The 18,097-nt window shown below is 40.4% G+C and overlaps 1 protein-coding gene across 2 annotated transcripts in view; it reads left to right on the top strand.

The window, feature by feature from the left end:
• Window positions 1-18,097, top strand: part of sorl1 (sortilin-related receptor, L(DLR class) A repeats containing) — a 94,741-nt gene that overhangs the window by 28,250 nt on the left and 48,394 nt on the right. For both annotated transcript variants that reach the window (XM_051397761.1, XM_051397760.1), the window contains exon 6: window positions 7,151-7,331. In XM_051397761.1, the coding sequence (XP_051253721.1) occupies window positions 7,151-7,331 (181 nt within the window). The remainder of the gene's footprint in view (window positions 1-7,150; window positions 7,332-18,097) is intronic.

Below are 18,097 nucleotides of genomic sequence, written 5' to 3'. Positions count from 1 at the left end.
CTTAGAACCATCATACCATCATTATAGTTTGTTTGGAGTAACCTGATGATCTATTAACATGGAGGAGGAATACTTCTTGTCTACCAGCTATCTTAAGTGTTGTCACCAATCTGACTGTTGGCTTTTGAGCACCATTTTTGCAAGACCGTTTAATCGGACACGCACTTTCATTTTAGTGGTGGGAAGTTTGCAAGTCATTGAAAGTGTGAGAGAGCCATTGCCACCTCGTCTTTGTGGTGTTTAAGAGCATCTTTTATCAGACGGTGTGAGGTGACATGAGGTGACACGCCAGTCAGTCTTCATTTGGTGCTAGTTCTTTGAAGTCAGCTTGGTTTTTCAGACCCCTGAAGGTGTTTATTAACTGTTCATAGGTCTGTGCTCTGCCCTGGCTGTTTGATGCCCCATGTTGTCACCGGGGCAAAAAGCCTATTGGCAGGCAGGGGATGAGTGAGCTCTGGTTTCATCTAAAGACTGAGACGGATTGACTTTAAACCTCTTGTACTCTACTCTGTCTTTTGAGCGTACCGTGATGCATTAGGATCTCTTGCTCACAATATTATGAGATTTTGCTACCTCAGGGTAGCATGTGTTTAATGGCATTATTGATGATAGGCATTACTTATGAAGGATAGTATTACATCCTTTATTCAATTTGTGCATGGCGACTTACAGATACCTCTCCAAATTGGCGTTAATATACAGTAGATTGCCAGCGGAGTTCAGGCAGGGTAAATGGTACTTTTGAAAACATGACAGTGCAGTTTGAGTCATCTAGTATACATTGTATTTAAGGATATGAATATAAAACTATTAATGTGTTAATGTGTAAAAAAAACAAAAAACAAGTGGCATTGCAACTTCGTTGTTCTCATAATTGCCAAGATTGGTGGATAAGCAAATTGTGTTTGAATGATTTACTTTTTGGAAAATGCAACATGACTCACTGCAGTCAAACATTCAGCCTCATAAACTAAACATAAACAGACTGGTAGCAATTGCCTCTGAACAAGAGAAAAGGTTACTCCTGATGTGAATCAAAATAGTTGATTGCTTCAACCCAGTTTGACAGAAGCTAATTGATAGCTTTGGTGTAGAAGTTGCCTTTCTTTTAAAGCCTTTTGAACCGCACTGTTGTCAATAACCAGACAGTGAAATCAGCAATTCCATTTCCCTTTTCCATGCCAAACGCTTCGTCAGTCTGAGTCTCTTACTTTAAATTTATATGAAAGCAGTACAGGGCTGTGCTTAAGACTCTAAAACAAAACAACAGCTGAGGGAAAATGAGAAGGCAGCACTGAGCAACACCATCAGACCACTCTGATGTCCGCTCGTTGATACATACACAATATTCAGATGAATTAATGTCTCCCACCTCCTGTCAGAGTGGGTGCTGAAGAGCCTTTAGACAGGCCACATGGAGCTGCTGATCTCCCTTGCTGCTGCTCTTGGGTGAAACTAAATTACTTTTTGGTCTGTGACTGCATACCTCACCAAATCATGTTTACTAGATTGTAGAATTGAAAGGCACCTGATTTAGATACTGATACCGTGGCAACCAACTACAGGAAGCTGTTTTGTACTTCCTTATACAGAGAAAACAGAAGAATTACGAGGTATATTCAAGGCACACTTTGTGGACTGAAACTTATATTCAGATATCTTCCTGTGTTTGTATAAAGGTATTAAGATTTCAGCTGAAGCTTTAGCTGAAGCTAGTGATAGTTAAAACGTCAGTTAGCATGTAAGCAGTGGCTGCAGCTAAAATATCAGTTGAAGTGGAGAATACAGTTTAGTTGACTGCTTGAGTCAAACTGAAACTTCAGACCCTATGATCTCTCCATAAACAAATTTTTCCTCCCTACAAATCGTGTATTTGATGCAGCTGAGGTCCATTTCTAAGCACTTATCTCCCCAGTGATTCCACATTTTTGTACACACTATCATTCCTCATTATTCATTGATGTAATCTAGCCCAAATGTCTTTAATGAATTCAGGAAGCTCTACTTAAGACAGCTGGGTCAGCTAATTTATTTATATGATCAGAAAGAAAAATACGCTAACTCTGATATGATAGAAGCTTAATATTTGTAACTATGCGTCAGTTTTTGTAAACTAATTATGGCCCACTTTTCATCTCAGCAGAACATAATTTCATCCTTCCACACATTTGTCTTCCTGTCAGACAATTTCTGTACTGTTAGATTAGGTGAAAATGAGTGAAAACCAAGTCATTTTTGTCCCTGTCCATTGTGTATTCAGGCATACACCCTGCAGTCACTCCAGACTTATTTAGAAGACTTCCTAACACTGCAGCAACGCGAAGACCTCGTCTTTGCATGCACATTTAGAATTAGGAGACATTTTGTTAGAAAAGGAAAGTTGAATTTATAAGTAATAAAACACAACCCTGCTGGATTTCAATGTGTCTTTGTTCTATAGGCTTACTTTGTCTGGTATGACCAGTAGCTTATGGTGGGTGTTGTTATTAGTTAATGTTAGCAAACTGTTGATAGATATTGTTGTTTAACTGACATTACTGAGTTAGTTCTGTGACTTTCTGACTCTTCTCTATTTGTGCTTCCATTACGCTACGTTTAGCATCTCAAAGGTAGCATTTCAATGGATTTATCACAAAAATAAAACGAGTAGAAAACAGATAATACCCTTGCTCTGCAGGAACACACTCACTAACTTACTTGTTTTGCTAATATTAGCTAACCTAGGATGTGACTATATGTCACTTGTATTTTTTAATTATCTTCAAAATGTGGTTATCTTTTCAACATAGATTAGCCTAGCACATAGCATATCTAAGTACAGGAAAGAAGAAAGTTGACTGAGGTTCTGACCCAGGCTTGCTCAACTGTTATTGGAGCACAGAGCAAAAAGGGGCGGGACTTAGGAAGGGTCAATTATGCAGTAATATCGTCTCTCTCTGTTTAGTCTGAAGACACTTAATGACATGCAGCCTTCTTGGCCAGTCTGTTTGGCAGCTTAGCAACAAAACTCCAAGTGTTCTTCATAATCTACAAGTACTCTTGCTGTAGTGCAACAGTAATCACTGAACAGAAGCTCTAGTGTTGTCATCCCATGTTCATAGATTTCCTGATGATTTAACCATTGATGGCATTTAGCAGTGAGCCAGTAAGATCTGATGAAGTCTGTTAAAGCTACATCACTGCAGTGGTACACTAGCCAAGAGAAACAGCAAATTATCTGAGGACAAAGGCAGCACAAATAAAGATTGATCTCAAAGTCCCGTCCCCCCCCGTGCCTCCATCCAATTTGGGTCTAATCCTGTTTGTTCTGGCTTTAGCAAGGGGCGCTACTGTTGTGCTGCAGATCAGTCTGAAGGCGCTGAAAGCCTAAGAGACTGAAGCCTGACTCTCAATCTGCTGCTGGATGCGTTAAAAACCAACCCAATCTGATGGGTTGGTCCCCTACCCAACTCCTAATCCTCTGATCTCACTGCTAGGAGACGGACTGAATGGTAAGATCCTCTGTGTATACAATGAGAAGTACAATCCCTCTCTCCATATGGATTACAGACAGTGATGCAAATCCTGCACACAGTGATTTTAAATGCATTAAGAGAAACAAAAGGGAAAAATGGGGCAGAGGGGGAAGGTTAACAAGAGAAAACACGAGAAAGCAAGGACTAAATGTCACTGCTCAAGAAAGGAAAAGAACAAATATGCCTTGTGAAGATTTTTAGTTTCGTAAAACAGACCAATTGACATGTTGACTATGAAAGCACGTTGACTTAAAACAGTCAGTCTGTAGTGATCTGATTACATTTACAATCCACAATTTATTAGCATAATGGATGGAGTCTTGTCATTTTGATCTATTGTGTGCCCTATAAGTAAAGTAGGCTACTGTTGTTATTTTTGTTACCATAGTTTGAAGGAAACCAACAAGCCACGCTGAACTGATGATTGCGACACCAAACCATGCGAGAGCTAATGTGTGGTGGCATTTTTGATTTGACACCATAGATAGAAAAATTGTGCATATAAATTGAAATAAGGCTATTTGCTGGCTTTATAAAATGCAACTGCCGTACTGTCATGTTAGCTTGTTATGTTTGGGGCTGTCAATGAACATTCTAAATTTAATTCTATAATCGAATTGCAAAATATAACAGACTGTAATTTTTAACAAACTCTGGCTTCATCGGCTTCAACAGCTAACGGTTTAGCTTTCAGGGAGCGGAGCTGCACTTCCTAACCGTTGCATCCAGCACAGAAAATAAACTACATTTATTACATGTACCATTATTACTAAAGAAGACTAGCTAGGAATAGCTAAACATTTGACACCAAGCAACAGGGAGCAGGGGGATAAGGGACAAAGCCGCCAAAAGGAGAGCGCTATGAGCTCTGAGCTATTGAGCGAGACTAGCATACGTTTAAATGTATAGCGAATTATCTGATGTAATTCAGAATGTAACACAATGAACTAGTTTTAGCTAGAGCTGCAAACATATGCTCCCAACACAGAAGAACTCAACTAGAAATGATACGCTGACGGCAGCACGTCAGAGAGGGTTATGTCTTTTGGTTTGGTTATCTTGTGTATTGGTATATAGACATAATGCGCAATAATAGAAAATTATTTTTGGAATGAATAATTTAACCTCTTTTTTTTGGCCAGTTTTCACAGCACTATTATCTTATCTTATGTTCTGAGTGAGTGAGTGGAGGCACTGCAAATTAATCAAACAACATGAATTTTACATTGTAATTTAGGATTAGGCTATGTGGATCAGATTTAAAATAATTACAGTGACTTATTTACTAAATTGAACTTGATTTGTTGGACTAAATTGGTAATCTATTAGCGTTCACCTGATTATGTTATAATGGTTTGTTTCATTGTATATTTTTTCATTGCATTTGAGAAGCCATGAATGTTTGGCCTGTAAGTAATCACATTTAATAATAACTCTGTGGCTGTTGGCAGCTCAATGTAAATAAGGTGGTTATTTTCCTTCAAAAACATTAAAGGGAAACCCTAATCAAATGACAAACAGAAATGGCAGAGAATGAGAAGCTGCCAAAAAGGGGAGGATGGGTGTGTAGGAAGTGTTCAGTGGGGAAAGAGATTAATTCAAAGAAGGGACAGAGACAGACTGCGAATAGCCTTCCATGCACTCTCAGCCCAGACAGCGTCCATCAGTTGAACGGGGACCTTTGAAAGAATGCCACAGAGGCCAAGCCGAGCCGAGACACTACTCTCTCTGTTTAGCACTCGAGACTCCTGAGGAAAACACACTGATTTGGAAGGCAGACGATAAGACCCAGTGAACCTCCCTTATTCATTCTGCCTGACTCTCAGTGCCACGGTTTCGGAACACCATTGCTGTACACTTGTGGCCACAAATAGTTTGACCACGCTGTTTTTCAACGTTGACACACAGACAGATATTTTCAATTTGAACATGCTGATAGTCTGTATTTTGTGCTGACATTTATAATCTTGAAATGTTGCCATTTTTATAGCATAAAAAAGACAAGGATTCTTTGTCAGAGTGAAAAGCCTCTGAAACAGCTCAGTAAAAGCCAGAATAATTCAGTTATTTTAGGTGGTGTAGCAGCCTCCTAAGGCAGAATTCAGTACACGTTTTTCAGGCTGACACCTCTGATGTCAAGTGAAGTTCTCCACGCTGGAATGATTTCCTAAATGAGACATTTAAAGGAAAACACCCGAGATAGCAGGATATTCTGGGTATAGTTACATGGCAAACTAGGTACCATTGCAGGGCAAACACAGACAAAGATATTTTCATCTGTGTGCAGTTTGGAGTCAGAAGCTCACATTACCTTCGTGCCTGGGAACTGTAGGAAAAAAGCACAACACTGAGGAAACTTAGACCACAGACGGAACAGGGGTGTGATTCAAACCCCGAACATTCTCGCTGTGAGGTGACAGTGCAAACCACTGAGCCAGCGTAAGGCCCCTGGGAAATATCTCTAACATCAAATGTTTTTGGCTAGCTTTGACTTTGAAGCTAGACAACTGGGCCATTTCAGACCTGCCACTACTACCAGTCCATCGGTAGGCTAGGTGAAATCACTTTGGCACAGATGAGTTGAAGGAGCAGAGCAGCCTTAAAGCAGCCATGGTGGGACTTTTTTGACGCTTAAAAAGTAGACCGCGTTGGTAGGAGCTTGTGGGAGAAGTAAATAGTAGAGATACAAACTGGTTTAATTATTATTTTTTTAAAGCCAAGACATAGCAAGCCAGCTAATATTACTGAGTAGTCCAACAGCAAAAAGGCCAGCCTGCCGTCTGTCTGTAGCCTTTTATTTCAGTCCCACGTTTACTCTTGTCCGGCTGCTTTCTCTTTTAACTTCCTCTTTCAACATCCTCTTAGATCTCTTTGCCTTTGCAATTAGCTATGACCGTATAAGCTGCTGAGCGCGGTTACATTGCCCGCTCGCCTGGGTCAGGTTCTGGCATGACACCGGCGCTACTGTCAGCATCCCCCCCACCCTTGTTCCAAGCCTGAAAACCTTCTCCTTCTGGTGGTCCAAAGCTCCTGTGATACCAGTGTAAACACCAACACACCCTGAGCACCAGGGGAGCGGCTACATTTTACCACAGTTACTTTATTGTCCATCAGGAAACTTTTCCATAAAATATTAATAAAAAGTACATGATGGTGCTTGATCCTTGATGTTACTCTTGGGGCACTCCTGGATGATGTAACGATTGAATATGTTTATGTTATGGCCACCAGTTTGAATTATTTCAGCTTTGTTTCTGAGAAGTCATGTTTTGTTGGTAATTTTGGCATGGTGGACTGGTCTAAATACCACAATACCCATGGACCTCTGCTGCCATTGCTATGGAGAAAAGGCCAGTCAAAGGCAAGAATCAGAGATCTAGCAAACACAAAATGTTTCGTCTTTACAGTTGAGGACAAAACACGGCGTGATGGTTGCTGATCCCTGCTTTAAAAACCTATGCGTATGCATGTTATTTCAGGGAGAATCGGCTAACAACATGTTTCTTGTGTTCTCCATCTTCATCCCTCACTTTCTCCATTTATCTGAACTTCCTTTCCTCCAATCTACCCCTCTGATCCTCCTTCCCTCTGTCACCTCGGTTCCTTTCCTCCTGCTCTCTCTTAACCCATCTTAGGGGCGTGGAGCCCTACGACCCCCCCACCACAGTGCTGGTCCAGAGACATGAGCCCCAGGGTGTCTCCACCATACTAAGCAGCACCGACTTCTTCCAGAGTGAAAAGAACCGCAAAGTGATCCTGGAGCAGGTCGACAGCTTCCAGCTCCGAGACAAGTACATGTTCGCCACCACCACACGGGTAAGAGAGCTGGATGAGGGGCCAACGGTTTGAACATGTTTGGTTAAGGACCTTCTTTTGATTAAACTTGGTAGGGTGAGGTGTCTTTGAACTCAAAACCTGCAATTTAGAATGGTTTTCTTGCACATAAAACTTGTATAGCCTTACGGTAATCCCCTTATCAAAGGTTAAAATCAAGCTGAAACAATTAGCTGATTAATTGATTAGTCAATAGACTTTAAAATACCTCATGTTTTTACAGGTTTGCTAGTGTACGTGGAGTTCCTTTGGCTTTTTGGATTGTTGAATAAACAACTAAAGCTTCATTTTGGGACTTAGTTGCGTAGTGACAAATCTCTAGAAACAGATATCTGCATATAAATGCAGAATCTGTAGCTAAGGGACCAAGACTTTGGCATTCGAAGTGTTCTGGTTTCCATTTGTAGTCCGAGTAGAATTGACCAGTCATGTTTGAGCTGGCTTTGGTTGCCTGCAGGTAAACAGTCAAAGCGGCGAGCAAAAGAGGCTGAACGCACTGGCTGAATAACAATCTCGGAATCAATGGGCTGGGAATGTTTTAGCTTTTTATTAACTTTTTAAAAAATTATCTGCATTCATATGCAGATATTTGTTTATACAGATGACCTGAAATGTGTCTTTCTCGTCATTCTTGTGTATTTTGTGTAAATTGCTAATTTGGCCCGGATATCCGCATCTATTTCCCAGATATCCACAGTCTAAGCCAGAAGCCCTGAAACAGAAAGATATAAAGATGCTTTGAGTTGTAGGCTTGAAGATAGATGATGATGTTGAGTCTCATTACCAGGGTCCCAAAGTGTCTGTATTTGACGCACTGGAAACAATCCAACCAACAATCAACTATGTTTCTTGTCTCTGATTGGTAGTTTTTATCCAGGCCCATTGGATTCTTCTAAATGCCATTAGGAGCACTACAACGGGCCGATAACCTGATTTTTTTTTAACAGATTATCTGTCTCATGTACTACTGTCAGGATATAGTGATATAGTGATAAGTTATTTTTATAAAAATTACCTACTGCAGCTTTAGGTTAATTCCTGTTGCTAATTTAAATTATCAGCAGGAACTATGCACTCGCATTTAAAACAATTATTTCATTTGAAATGTGTCCCTAAACTGAACTGGACTTACTCAGACTTAGGACAGTATTATAAATGTGTAATACTAAAGTATACTGATGACATTTTTAAGATATTGAAACCATAAACGTCCCCTTTATCTGTCTTGAGAATAGCTGGCACAGCTGAATAGCATTGACTCCTACTGACGGAAGGAGCTCGGTCAAGTGGGGCCTTTCCTACTTGTCAAAGCTTTAATGAAAGAGGATAAAGATTGCTACAGTACAAACAGGAAAAGAGTCCAAGCAAAAGCAAAAAAAAGGAAAGTAAAAGGATTAAGCTTGAAAGTAATGGTTGTAAGATTTGGCAGAAATGAAAAAGTGTATTGTTTTTTTCCTAATTTACTTTGATTAGTCAACCCTGATGATGCTGGTGGTGTTTTCGTGTTGTGTTTAGTTTCCCCATGCCTGAATAAATATCATCCCCCCCAAAAGGCTTTATTCAAACGCAGGCACAGTCACCAGTAGACAGAAATGTATTGTGGCAACAGAAAGTAGCCATTTCGTCCTGTTCCTACTGTGCACCTGCATACATTTTTAAAAGCTTGCATCGTTTTACAGCATACTTAAGCAATGTAGCAAGCAGCCAGTTTCCCACCTCAGCATAAAGTGCAGAGTGTAACAGACGTTAGATCAATATTTGGCCGGCAGTAACGTGAAGCGCTGTATGTTTGTCATTGTTAGTTTCCAGTGTTTGTGTAGTGGAAGCCTTAGTTAGGCAGCAGACAAACAGACAACGGAGCAGATGGTGAACACGGTTTGGATCTCATATCCTCCCTCTTTCACAGGCTGCCTCGGACAGATTTGCTTTCCTCCGCGTCGCATGCCGGCTCTGGCGTGGGCCGGCGGCAGCCTGTAGCTGCTCAGCTTCAGAAACAGTTGATTGTAAAAGAGGCTGTGTCTGATCTCATAATTGATATCAGATGGTTTATCATACTAAGTTATTGCATTTTGCTGTCCTTCAAATCAGCAAGGAATTAAATGAACTGTCAGTGCTATGATGAAGTGGCTATTTATGCTGCTTACATGGTTCACAGTGAGGAATTTCACTTCTCATCTGTGCTCCAGCTGAAGATTTATATTTATACAATTATGCATTGTAAAATATGCAATGATTTGAATGCATCTATTATAGCTTTCTTGCTTGCAAGTAACATTTGATTGATTGGCGGCTGTGGCTCAGAGGCAGAGCGGGTCGTTCCTTAATCGGAAGGTTGTGGGTTCGACCCCCGGCTCCTGGTGCCACATGTCGAAGTATCCTTGAGCAAGATACTGAACCCCAAATTGCTCCCGATGCCGTGCATCGGTGTGTGAATGTGTATGAATGTTAGTTTCTGTTCGATGGACTTTGCCATCACTGAGTGAATGTGTGTGAAAGGGTGAATGTGGCACGTAGTGTAAAAGTGCTTTGAGTGGTCGGAAGACTAGAAAGGAGCTATACAAGTACAGGTCCATTTACCATTTACCATTGACAAAGAAAGTGATCTGTCTGTACACTCTGTAAATGTGCTGTCATCTGTTGGTGCAGACAGCAAGCAGGCAGTCATTAGTACTGGGCAAATGAAGTCAAAGGAATACAGAGCAGTCTTAATAAATCCCAGTGGCTAATGTGGTCAAACCTAATGAGTAATCCTTATTTCCAATTACCACCGTGGTACAGTAAGACACAGAGTTTAACCTCAAAGTGTTGAGAAGCGAACAGCTGCTAAGTGTGGTTCAGTTTACAACCAAATGTGCAGCAAGATGTTGGGAAAAGAGGCATGTGCAGGATCTGAGCCAGAGACCTGCTTAAAACATGAAATGTCACATCACTTCAACCTAGAGCTTAACGATAATTCGATTAAAACGATTCATTCGGATTTACGTCTTTAAACGAAGCAAAACACGGCTAAATTGTAAAATCGAGATTTGAAGTATGAACATTATGATGCGGGGATATAGGACTGTAAAACAACCCCCAATCCACTCAAGTCCCTCATTTACACAGAGCATGTAGAATTAGTTTCCCATAGTATCCCAGGGTATGAGAAGACGGAGCCCCAGTAAAAAGACATTACAGATGTGGTGGTGTTTCACAAACGCCAAGGACATACTGTCTTGTGTAGTTTGTTTTTAAGAAAAGAAATAGATTAAAATCTGCAATTTTATTTTTTTAGGCCATATTGCCCAGCCCTACTTCAACCTTCCTGCACCCAATGGACTTTTTTCACAGCGGCCATTTTGAGATGAAATAGTAGGGTAAACCCAGGTGTTACCAATAATACTAATTAAAGTTCTGTTCCATTTAGTGTAGCAGAGCCTTTCCAGTGAGCCAACATACACGACAGCAGCATCCTGACTCTGTCTGACCTGAATGGCTGCTGTGAAAAAGGTCTAATAACTTGTATCAGCATTTATTTTGTGAGTTAGCCCAAATACAAAATAAAACTCCTTGCTGGCAGAGTAAATGTGGATTGTAAAGTGGTTTCTGTTCGCTTAACCAAAGATGGTTTCTGTCTTATTTTAAACTCTTTCACTCCTATTTATTTGGTTTTGGGGGATATTTAATCAATTCTATAATTTAATCAATCTATTGCCCCTGCACAACATTTCTCATTTTCCTCTTCATATTGCATCAGCCTGTGTGGCTAGCTAGCTCAACTGAAAACACTGAACACTGCTGAACACATTGAGCACAAGCCATTTCAGCTAGCTACCTCACTGAAGCTATCAGATATAGCTACTGCAGAGTACAACGGATGTGCATTATCTGGTGTGGGTATTAACTGACACTGTCAGATGCAGGAAGCTGTAAAGTTGTGCATCAGCTCTAAGATATTGTTGCACAATAAATAAACACTTCAGTACAGTTTGGAAGCTGTTTTGAGATGATGATTTTTTTGTCAAAGTCAGTGGTGAACTGACTGTTATGATCATCAACAACTGCATAAAAAAAACTGCATACTGTGTAAGAAAAACATCTGGATTATAGTTTGAATCTTGACATCAGAATTCACTAACTAGCTTTTTCTGGAGCTTTCAACCACTCATTAGTTCCGCTGTCATAGATATGGCTCAGTAGTGATCATGTGACCAAAGTATAAAAAATAAGTCACATGACCGAGACCACAAGATCTGGTCAAAAACTGCAAAAAATTATAATAAATGGACCTTTAGATCAGATTATTTTGTCAAACTATTTCTAAGGTCAAGAATGAACCTTTCACGCTCAATACAGATCATAGTTTGCGCGCATTCTAACATCTGATATCACCTCACTTACATAACAGATTGAACCACTGTGCTAAATCGCATCAAATCCAAAAATGTATGTAGATTGGAGAACAAAACCTTCTCAAATTAGTCTGTGACCTAATACTGATCCATCTGGGGCTTGCTGACACGGAAAAGACAGAGAGGCTTTGAGGACAAGAGGGCAAAATAATACCGGCAACACTAGGCCTGCTTGTTTGGGTTTCTCGTTTTCTAGTGTTTCCTCAGTGACAGTCACAATTCATCAGTGCTGCTGTAGGTGATGAAGGAAGTCAGGGGGGAACCACAACATTACTAATATCCAGATAAGCTCAGAGAGAGTTTAATGTTGTCCTAACCGTTCAGATGGAATCTCACTGTCTGCATCTCAGTGTCTGCACACTGTCTTCTGAGTCCTGCTTTGTACCACTCATTAGACAGCATGGAAAAACCTTGTTGAGACTGTCACAGGTTCCTGCTATGGCCCATTAGTACACAATTATGACCCGGAAGGCAGTAACAGTAAGACTTATTACCAAAACAGTTTTTCTGCTAGCTGCTGGTGCATACAATAGGCCTAATTCAGCAACATTCTCTTAAATCTCTTTTATTTTTCTATTAAGAGAAAATATATGACACTCCAGATTAGTGATGGGACAGTATACGATATTATCAGGATTAAAAAACACAACATTTGTTGTGGTGCATTTCCATTGTCATGATAATTGGGAATATTTTCACATGGCTTGACTTGAAATAGCTGTCTCGCTCGCCAAAAAACAGTCCCATATGGGTTTCCTGATTCCTTTTGAAAAGGGGAGACAAGAGGGAGTCCATATCTTTCAGTCATTCCAAAATCAACAGCCTGTCACCATGGCTGAAGGCTAGGCTTGTCTTATATCCCTCACAAATTAAAGTTAAACAAGATGTGTGGACATAATATAGATTCCAAAATAAACAGTGAGATGACGATCTGTGATGCAATAAATATGTTTCCTAAGTGCCATTTTAAAAGTATAAAGTATATTTTCATGTTTATCTGGATAATATTGTGTATCACAATTATTATGGCCAAGATAATCATCCCATGCCTACTCCAGATTCACCAAAACTTGTTAACCATCCTAATCTGCTCTTACCACGGTGTGCGAAGTGAATCCCATTTGATCGTATATTAGATGTGTGAGGCGAGTTGTTTGTTATTAGCACACACTATATAAGGGCATGTGTTGTGCAAGGCAAATACTGGCAATGCTTAAGAATTAGAGACCTGCTTTGTCCTGTAAAACACAGACATACAGAGAGCTTCTCAGTGTTGGACAACAGGGTTCACTTACAGTTGCTGTGATTTGACCTGTCTGTGACCTCCCTCCTCTCTGAGCTCTGAATCTGACCCCCCAGCGTTGAACAGAGCTGATGAGACAGACAGACCAGTGCAGCCCTCAGCCCAGCCACTGTTTCTGTGGCCTGTATAGAACTGATTGTTGACGCAGGGGAATGGAGCAGATACAGACTGACCTGTCACAAAGCATTAGCCACCTATTGCTAGCAAGTAGCTACTGCTAGCAGAGCTATCTATATTTTCTACTATGCTCATTAGGTATAAAAAGAATGATTCTTCTACTCTAGTCTCAGTTATTCTCTCTCCTCTTCTGTCTTTGGCTTGTGCTAATAGGATTAGAATAATGGAATATCACAAGTGCTTTTGGCAGTGCCAAGCTGCTTAAGCTAATTAAAGAGCCAGAAATGGAGAGTTTTATCTAACAATAGGGATCCTGAGGAATAGAGTGCTAATCAGACCTTAAAGACCCCAGCCTTTGCTCCCATCGAGGAGACCTGGGGAAGATAACTGGCTTAGGAGATGTAATGGGGATGTCGATAAGGCCCATCTCTTCTCTGCACAGTTATCTGTTAGCCATATTCCCTCTCATTTAGATCACAGATTCTCTGCACAGAAAGTCTGGGACAGAGAGAGAAGAAAACAGGAAGTGGGGATTGGAGGAGGAATGATTCCTCCCGATCAAAGTGCAGCATACTTTCTAGTAGCTTCTGAAGGCCTTGCTGACTTGCAGTTGCTTAAACAATTCAGTTTAGTAAATACCTCAGACTGCTGCGGATTCCTGACAGTGTCCTCTTCTGTGTTTTGGTATTTTACAGGAAATTCTCAGGTTGGCAATTGCCGTTGCTGCTCAATAAGGAAAGTAGGGGTATTGTTTATTTAAATACTCAAAATCAATCAGAAAGTAGGGCAGTGACAAGATGAAAGAGAGCTGATAAAAGTGCTTACATGAATGAAATTTTGCTGCCCTGGGTTCTGCGTCTCTGTATGGATGCCATCTGATTGGCTGAATCTTGTTTGAGCCTTATACACTACAGAACATCATCCATATAGCACCTAGCAAATGACAACTGTTTTTGAGGCAAAGCTAGAGAAAAATAAAGAGAGAAAGAGCATATTATGTGACTCTAGTAGGTTTTCAGGCGATTTTTGAAGACAGAAAGAAATTCTGCTGACTGAATTATGTTCTTAAACTCATTCCACTGACGAGGGACCACACAGGAGAAGAGTTTGGCTTAGGATTGGCATTTCCTGCCTCGCAGTGATGGTAAGACTAGTCGTTGTTCATTTGCAGATTTTAGTTTTTAGTAGGGCAGGGAGTGGTACAATGCTGCTGCTGAAAATGATGTTGATAAGAGTTTATGTAAACAATATAAAGTAGTTGTGGGCCATAAAACTAGAGCTGATAGTTGCTAAGCTGAGGAAAACTGTAGAGTTGGGTGATAATTCTCTATAGGTTTGTCCATATGAGCAAAACCTTTCAGAAGGGACATAATCATTTCATTCATTGTTTACAGCAGCGTTAAAGGGCCAGTGTGTAACGTTTAGGAGGGTCTATCGTCAGTAATGGAATATAATATTGGAATATAACATAGGTGTGTTTTCATTTGTGTACAACCACCTGAAAATAATTGTTGAGTTTTTGTTAGAATAGAATGAGCTGTATTTATTTACAGAGGGAACCAGATAGATGGATTGATGGATGGATGGATGGATGGATGGATGGATGGATGGATGGATAGATAGATAGATACTTTATTTATCCCGAGGGAAATTCAAGTACCAGTCCTCTTTGGTGGAGTCCACCATGTTGAACCACTATGTTTCTACAGTAGCGGACAGACCAAACACTGACTGTAGATAGGGCCTGTTGCGTTTTTCCCATTCCCAGGTCATCAAATACAGACGCGAGTGGTATTCAGTTAGTTGCAATCTGCAACTGCACCTCTAGATGGTACTAAATCCTATACATTGGTCCTTTACGTATTAGCTCACTTTCAGTCAAAATGAATGTGTTTTCAAGTAGGATTAGTGCATTTATAACAGCTGTACCATTATTATGCTAAACATGCTAACCATTATCTTTCTAATAATGTTACTCACTTTGAACTGTCTATAAATGAGGTAAAGGTGGCTCAGGATGTCGTCCACTAATCAGAAGGTTGGCGGTTCCATCCCTGGCTCTTTCTGCTGCATGTTAAAGTGTCCTTGAGCAAGATACTGAACCCCAAATTGCTCCCGTGTGTGAATGTGAATGAATGAATTAGTTTCTGCTTGTGATGAGTGTTTGCCATCACTGTATGAATGTGTGTGAATGGGTGAATGTGGCATGTAGTGCCAAAGTGCTTTGAGTGGTCGGAACACTAGAAAGGTGCTATACAAGTGCAGTCTATTTACCATTTACCATGGTGTAGCCCCACTTCTGATACCAAGCCATCATCCTCCGTCCTAGGAACTGTGCTGGTTGCATATTCCTAGATTCTTAAGCCTTACATGATATTTAAACTACGAAGATGTTTTACTTTGAAACTGTGGTAGACACCTGAAAAGCCATCATATCCCTGAATAATATCTGTCTGGAATCTAAATGTTGTTCTTTGGAAAGAAATCAAGTCCCAAACATGAGATGCAGCCTGTAGCAGGACATCAAAGCAAAACTTTGCACAAACACATTGTTAAGTAGGGCTGAAAGAATAGTAAAAACATCATAATGCAGTTATTTTGACAGAGATTGCGTTTGTGATTGGTGTGGGATTTATCATTTTTGCATTACAAATTCAAAATCACGATGATGTGACATTTGTTGGGCTCTGTACCAAACAAACATGTTTTCTTACATCTGAAGAACAAGATTTGTAGGTCAGGGCATCTCTGCAGCTTTACAGTACTTCATTATAATGCTGTTTGTCACACAGTTTACCTATCAAAAAATTGCATCTTCTGTGATTTGCATATTGCACTTGGTCATATTGTGATTTCAAATAATATTTTGATGAATTGTGCAGCCCTAGTGTTGAGTCAGGCAGCCTGGGTAGAGGAGAAAAAGTGGTGTAGAAAATGCACATTATCTTTTAACCATTCTTTGTTAAATGAACAACCATGCACTAGACTTCAGGTGGGACAAAAACAACTTAACTGCCTAAAACACACTGGTGTGCTGTGTTGATGCAGTACGTGTAGGGGACTGTTTTCATCCATTTGTGGATTTTAAAGAATCCCACATGCAAGACAAACACTTGACATAAAACCATCTACCTGTAAGCACCTGAGATCCTCTTGAAGAGAGAGATTGCAGATGTAAAAGAAAAGACATGTCGGCTTTACGATGTATTACAAGCCCATCTAAAAGCAGCATTGCCTGAGGTGGGTGGCCAGTGGGTCATGAATATGTAACAGCTGATCTCTTTGATATAGGCTCGGATAGATCCGAGAGGTAGCTTTGGTGTCTAAACTGTAAAGCACATAGAGGTCTGATAGGATTCAACTGTACAGCAGTTGGGTGAAACAAGCAGAAGGTACTTTGCCTCAGAGAATTTGGCTTGTGACATTTCCTTGTTGCTTGTTTCGGTGTCAGTGCAGGTACCTTTCGTTTCAGTAAAATGTCAGCCTAAAAAAAAAAGCAACAGTGAACATGCGCCTGGGCCAGTCGTTAACAAATGTCACCTTGTGGCTGTTTACTGTGTAGGAGTTGAGCTCTCACTGTGTGGCCTTGTGCATTTCAAGGAAATATTAAAGATGCACTTGTGTGTTTGTGTGAGGTTCATCCTGGAAAACATATGTGTGTGATTGAGCTAAAATGCCAAATACTACAGTGTGGGAGAGAATTTCTTATTCATGTTTGAGCAACTGGCACTTTACCATGGTGAGACTACTGATACTGCCTCGACCTGCAAGGCGAGGGTCATGTGATGGATGGAGACAGCTGAAGGCGTCACTTGGCCACTTTTTGGTTGCTTTGCTAGTACTGTAAGAAGGTTTTTAGTGAATACGCCAATTACACCACTGTCTTTGAAAATTGAGCATAACTCTACAGCAAAGGGTAAAATGCACTGAAGCTTGTCAGTTAGCCTGATGCATTCCTTTATTCTTTAATTTCTACTTTGTTTTGACAAAGCAGTACCTTGTCTCTGTGATTTTAAAAAAAGAAATGCAAAACAATTCAAAGGAAAAAATTAGGACGAGAAAGAAACAAGATACAGAATTATACCCTCCAAAATATTGTAGGTTTCACGAATATTCGTGCAAATATAACTTAAGTTTTTAATGGATCCCTTACATTTCAATTTCTGAATTAAAGTTGCATTATCACAGAAATTCCTTAAAATGATTTATGTGTGGTTCTGTCGCCCAGCAAAAGACTTCCACCAAATCTGTTAAGACTGTCTCGAGAAATGTCAGATGATGAGAAGATAGCTCAATAATAAAAAGACAGCAAACATTATTTCCATAATCAATTCCTTTTTAAATCAAAACTCAAAGTAGCTATTTAAAAGCCACTGCCACTGTGGTTTGTAGGACAACATTGTAGTAAGCCACGGCCAGTAGTGGTCAGCTGAGCTGGTAATAAAAAAAAATGCTAGCAGATGACCTCACTAGCACTAGTGCTATCTTAGCTACTCCTGTCGGTCACGTGACCTTTACTTTGCAGGTCACACGCCAGCGTTGTGTGGTGCCAGGATTCTGGACTAGCTGAAGATTTCTGGTGTCTAATGCAGGGGCTCCAGCTAGGAGGGATTTGTAGCAGTCCATCCAGATGAAAAGTGCCTGAATGAGCACTATGGACATCTTGTTAGTGATAAAGCTGCAAATATTCTTGATGTTATACAGGAAGAATCTACAGGAGCAGGCTGCTGCTACAATATTTGGTCAGAACAACCCTGGTTCCTCACTGTTTGCATCACTATTGGCACCATTTGGGTTGTCAGTTTCAGAAAGTTAGAAATATTGTCGAACACAGCCCTCCATATTGAATCAGAAATGTTTGGGGAAATTGTTGCCCTATGTTGTTTCAAAGGATTCAATTCTGACCTGTAGTTCGTAAAGCCTCTCATAGGCCAACC

The sequence above is a fragment of the Dicentrarchus labrax genome, unplaced genomic scaffold (assembly GCF_905237075.1).
Source record: "Dicentrarchus labrax unplaced genomic scaffold, dlabrax2021, whole genome shotgun sequence".
NCBI lineage: Eukaryota > Metazoa > Chordata > Actinopteri > Moronidae > Dicentrarchus > Dicentrarchus labrax.
The sequence above is the reverse complement of the archived record's forward strand: the minus strand, read 5'-3'. Positions and strand labels throughout refer to the sequence as shown.